Source organism: Apium graveolens, unplaced genomic scaffold, assembly GCF_009905375.1.
Source record: "Apium graveolens cultivar Ventura unplaced genomic scaffold, ASM990537v1 ctg1841, whole genome shotgun sequence".
In the NCBI taxonomy this organism is placed as follows: Eukaryota; Viridiplantae; Streptophyta; class Magnoliopsida; order Apiales; family Apiaceae; genus Apium; species Apium graveolens.
In genome coordinates this window covers 19957-24764 of record NW_027417414.1, presented here as the reverse complement: position 1 = coordinate 24764, position 4808 = coordinate 19957, and the positions used below count along the sequence as shown (strand labels likewise).

Below are 4808 nucleotides of genomic sequence, written 5' to 3'. Positions count from 1 at the left end.
ATATAGACCAATATACCTCGGATATGTGAGAGATTTTATTTTGATGATGTGATTGTTAATACTGATGATGTGATTGTTAATACTGAGTGAGCTCTGAGTGTTGGCAAACTTTTGATTTTTTTTCTTTTCAAATATATATAAATATGGGGGCTTTTTATATAAAAAAGAAATCCAAAATCCGCTTATCTATTTAATAATATTTTATTCATATTAATTAGTTTATATTATGAAATTGGTATAAATAATATAGGGGTTTACAAGATTGTAAAATATGATAATGATAATAATATAATTTTTAAATTTATGTCATATATTGTTCAAAACTAATCATATAAATTCTTAATTATAATAATCAGACCCTAAACCTTTCATTCAAATATAGATTATATTGCAATACAAATCTAGCTACTCTGGCTTATTTACTAAAAATTTAAGGAATTTTCCTGTAGTTTTTTTTGATAAATATGGCTTACAAATGTTCTAGCAAAATTTATAGGTGAGGTACGGAGAAACTGTAAAACATAAACTCTTAACAAACAAGAAAAGCCATCTGACTATACTGATCCATATTAAAAGAGCTGAAGATATATGATGATGTTCTTGATTAGGTGAAGTAAGAATTCGAATTATTTGATCCGTAGAGAGGTTTGGCTTATGCTACCTGCAGGTATCTTATGCTACCTGCATGTTAATGAACTCGGCTGCAGTCACTTAGCTTAGTCATAGACCTACCATGACAGGCACAAATAATATATGTATCATGCTCTCAGTAGCATAAGATAGTTAATATAACATGCTGATATGAAGTCAATATATAGAATATTGCACAAGTCATAAGATAGTCACAGCACAAATAAACATCTGATAATGACACAAATTCATGAGACAAACCAACATTCAAGTCACAAATTACATCACAAAGCATACCAACACTTGAGTCACAAACTACACATTCTGATGGCCAAATGTTCAGCAAATAAAACTACATATAATAAGATACCTATTAGAAGAGTTCAAACAGACTTATGACTAGTTATGATATATGATGTGATGTGCTTAATAATGTGGATTGACCACTTCACCATCACCAACAACAGGCATGACTGTGATGTGTCTCTCCGGAAAGGCAACATCACCACCACCTGCATGTTTGATGAACTCAGCTGGAGTCATGGAAAAAGCATGGCAGGCACAAAGGATACGAGTTTCCTCCTGGTTGTACTTGGACAGATACCCATTTATCTTTCGGCCAGAGATGGTAGTACAAACATGTGGCATTTCTGAGACTTTCTTGAACTCTCTCCCATTAGCTCGGTTTTGCAGGGAATCCATGGCCTGTGATTTGTTTGTTCATTTAAATAGAATCATATAAATGAGAAAATTAATTTACAAAGATAAGAAGGCATTAACAGTGTAAATGTCAAACTGGAGTTGGTGAGGTTCTTCTAAATGACAGAAGATGATACTTTCAAAGTCAATTCCACAGATCAAATATTATAGAGTAACAAACTCCTCATTTGTGCGCAGATATGGCATAATAAAGAACTAATTCGCGTAAACAAACCCTCTTTATGTTTTTCATGATCTATTATAATTTACTGCAAAATGTATCTGCTTAATTAATTTAGAGCACTAGCATTTTTCATCAATCTAAGATACCAAAAAAAACATGATGTTCATGCTAAACATTTTTTGATACTGCCAGACTCCCAATTAAAATATCACACACACAAATAATTGGATACAAATGCGAGAAGAGTTGTCTCACAAGTACAAATAAGTGGCTAATTAATACGAAAAGGAATGTATGTTACCTTCAATGATTTGATTTTGGAAGTAACTAATTGTTGAAGAGCCGCTGGAATGGAGTGACCTCCTGTTAGCATCCATAGGCGCCAATGACTGTACCTCTTGTCTTATGGTTTCCATTACCCTCAACCCGGTTGGAAAGGAAGGCCACATTTTAACTTCAACACCATTTTCATTAAGAACAGCCGACCTCCTTTGGTGAGGGTTGATCAAATGAGAAGGTGCACCAGTTAGTTTATGACTTCTTTGTGGATCCACACCAAATCTTCCATTCAAAGAAAGGCTCAGACTTAAATCAATGTCTTCATTGATTACATCAACTACAGCCTCCTTTCCTCTCATACTTGAACAAATAAAACACCAAGATAAATTTTATGAGTAATAAATGAATTGATATACAAATCGATAGAGTAACAAAAGTGATAGTAATACCTTGATGGGGATGCCAGAGGATTGATTGAATGAACCATAGTTAAATGTGAATGCCTCTTTAATTGACTCTGGGTACTAACTGCACTAGTTGTGCCACTCTAAAGAGTTGAAAACATCGATTTAGGATGAAATGCAGAATTGTGTATGTCAGCTAACTAGGTGCGTGGCAGTATGCTAAGAATTAACTAGTGACACGTATTGACACATTTCACGTCCTGAAACAGACAAATGTATGCTTATCTCTAACCTCTAACTCACTTCTTCAATACTCAACGCTCACATGTATTCTGTTTACAGATAAAACTGAGTAAATGTATTCCGTTTACAGACAAAAAATGAGTAACTGAATGACATATAGTTAATTATGTATTGGTTACGGTTACAAAATTGAAACTCCCTTACATTTTACTGATTTTTATAAATTCCTAAAATAATAATTTCAATATTTCTTATTTAACATATTTACTACTTTTTTAATATCATCTCAATTGTTAGTATTTACAATTTTTATGATACATTCTAATTGATGACTTAAAAAAATGTTATAGTATTCTTTTTATGAAACTAATAGTGATACAACTTCAATAACTTATCTTTATAGTCTTGTATGCATCTATTCAATAATATGGATTATTTGGATGGGCAATTTTTAAACATATTTGATTAAAAGATAAAAGGAAATTTATAAAAATTCTAAGTTTTTTTTATGATATTAATATCCTATGGAAAATATTTGTAACCATTAAAAGTAATAAATGTAACCTTTTTTTTATTTTTATGAAAAATAATTGAAATTACTTTTTGTTGCACTTGATTAAAAACTTGTTCTTAAGTAATAAAAAATGGATCGTAATTACTAAATTTTAAAGTTGCAAATAAGTTTGCCAAGTTATAACACTATTTTGATTTTTTTTAAATAATTTAAAGGTTTGTATTTTTGCAAATTATTATGGAAAACAATATTTCATATCTTTTTTTCCATTCTTTATGTCTTTTTAATAAACCCATTTTTTCAATCTATTATCTAAATGTTACTTAACTTTTTTATGTATTTGAGAGAATAGTTAAATAATAAAAATACAAAATTTTACCAAGACAAAAAAGAAAATAATATTTAAAATACCTAAAATATATATGAGGTACAAATAAATATAATTGTTATTAGGGTTGACAAAGCTATTAACAAAATTTTTTATTTCTTTTTTCAAAATATTGAAACTCTTGGATGACACTGCATGAACTATATGATTCCTATTTAACTATTCTTCATAAATGAAATGAGCCCTATTTATATGATTCCTGCCAATAAAAAAATGACATGTTTTATTTATGTATTATTTAGTAAAAAATCTTGTCTTTCTGGAAATGATTTCTCGAAATGAATAATGATAGATAACAAAATGACTTTGTCAAAATTTAAATTTAATTTTAATTTAAATAGTTTTGTAATTAAACATGTAGCATTGCTATACATGCAATGGTAAGTATTGTCTCCTAGGGACACTATCCTTCTAGCCCGGTAAATATCCGTTAATAACGGAGTTGAAAACTTCATTCACATTCTTTAATGAAAAACAAATCTCACACATTGTTGAGGCGATGCCATCAACAATGAAATCACTATTTAAAATCCTAAGAAAATACATTAAAACACCAGGGGGAAATAACTGGACCATGCTTAAGTCCTGAATACAAAACTACCATTCCAACTCTCAAAGATGTTCGAGTTTTTTCGCTTGCAACACCACCAACTAATCCCATTGTGCCCACCTCTGATACCAAAACTGTTTATGATATCCAGTACTATACTCACGATCAGCGTCGTAACAGGCCACCTATTCGAATGACCGTTATGAAGAAAAGTGATGCTGTAAAAATGATGAAAGATAAGAAAAGTTTTGGAGTGCCTGATTTGCCTCCTGTTTATCTTACCAAAACGGTGGAAGAAGATTACAATGCTCGTGGTGGAGGTTACGTGCAATACAAATAAGGTTGGTAGCATAACTATAAGAATGCATCATAATTCTCAAATTAAGATATCAGGGGAGAGAGAAGAGTAGAAAGAATAAAAAAGACCCCCAAAATTTTCAGCTAGGACATGTCAGGGATCTTGTAGATGTATGCTAACTTCATCTAAATTTTTAATAGTGATCTACACTATTCAAAATGAACCAAATTTACTAAGAATGTGCCCACGGACAAATATTTTCTCCGTCCCTTTTTTTCCGAACGGTCAAGATAACCAAATTTTAACTGAAATTTATTATCATTTTATAATTGAATAAAATAAAAAAAATATATTGTTAAAAAATTTATTTACTCTACTTTAATATATGATTTTTAGTATTTTAAAATAATATAAGAGAAATCTTTATTTTTTGATAAAAAAATAATGATTTTGAATGATAAAAATGAATTTTTAATAAAAAGTTGATTAATTTGAATGATAAAAAAGAAAATGTGACAAGAGGGAGTATAAAAAAACCCTTTCTTTAAAATTAGTTGCCCTTACATGTTCATTGATATATAGTTAAAAGTAGCTACATAGTTTTCACCGAGCATTATTT

At 29.9% G+C, this 4808-nt stretch overlaps 2 protein-coding genes across 2 annotated transcripts; one reads left to right on the top strand and one right to left on the bottom strand.

Annotated features, from left to right (window-relative positions):
- Positions 1-1056: 1056 nt before the first annotated feature.
- LOC141700168 (ninja-family protein AFP3-like) lies at positions 1057-2279 on the bottom strand. Its single transcript, XM_074503988.1, has 3 exons — positions 2242-2279; positions 1909-2152; positions 1057-1335 (listed from the first exon to the last, which is right to left on the bottom strand). Exons 1-3 carry the CDS (start codon positions 2277-2279, stop codon positions 1057-1059), a joined length of 561 nt encoding a protein of 186 aa, XP_074360089.1.
- Positions 2280-2371: 92 nt separating this feature from the next.
- Positions 2372-4231, top strand: LOC141700167 (uncharacterized). The gene is made up of 2 exons (XM_074503987.1): positions 2372-2383; positions 3899-4231. Exons 1-2 carry the CDS (start codon positions 2372-2374, stop codon positions 4229-4231), a joined length of 345 nt encoding a protein of 114 aa, XP_074360088.1.
- The last annotated feature ends 577 nt before the right edge of the window (positions 4232-4808 follow it).

Excerpts from the sequence above, each read along its gene's own strand:
- LOC141700168 (XM_074503988.1), bottom strand. The coding sequence starts at position 2,279 with ATGGTTCATTCAATCAATCCTCTGGCATCCCCATCAAG. Across the intron at positions 2,153-2,241 it reads CCTCTGGCATCCCCATCAAG|TATGAGAGGAAAGGAGGCTG; the intron begins GTATTACTATCA and ends TATTTGTTCAAG. Across the intron at positions 1,336-1,908 it reads TGGAAACCATAAGACAAGAG|GCCATGGATTCCCTGCAAAA; the intron begins GTACAGTCATTG and ends AACAAATCACAG.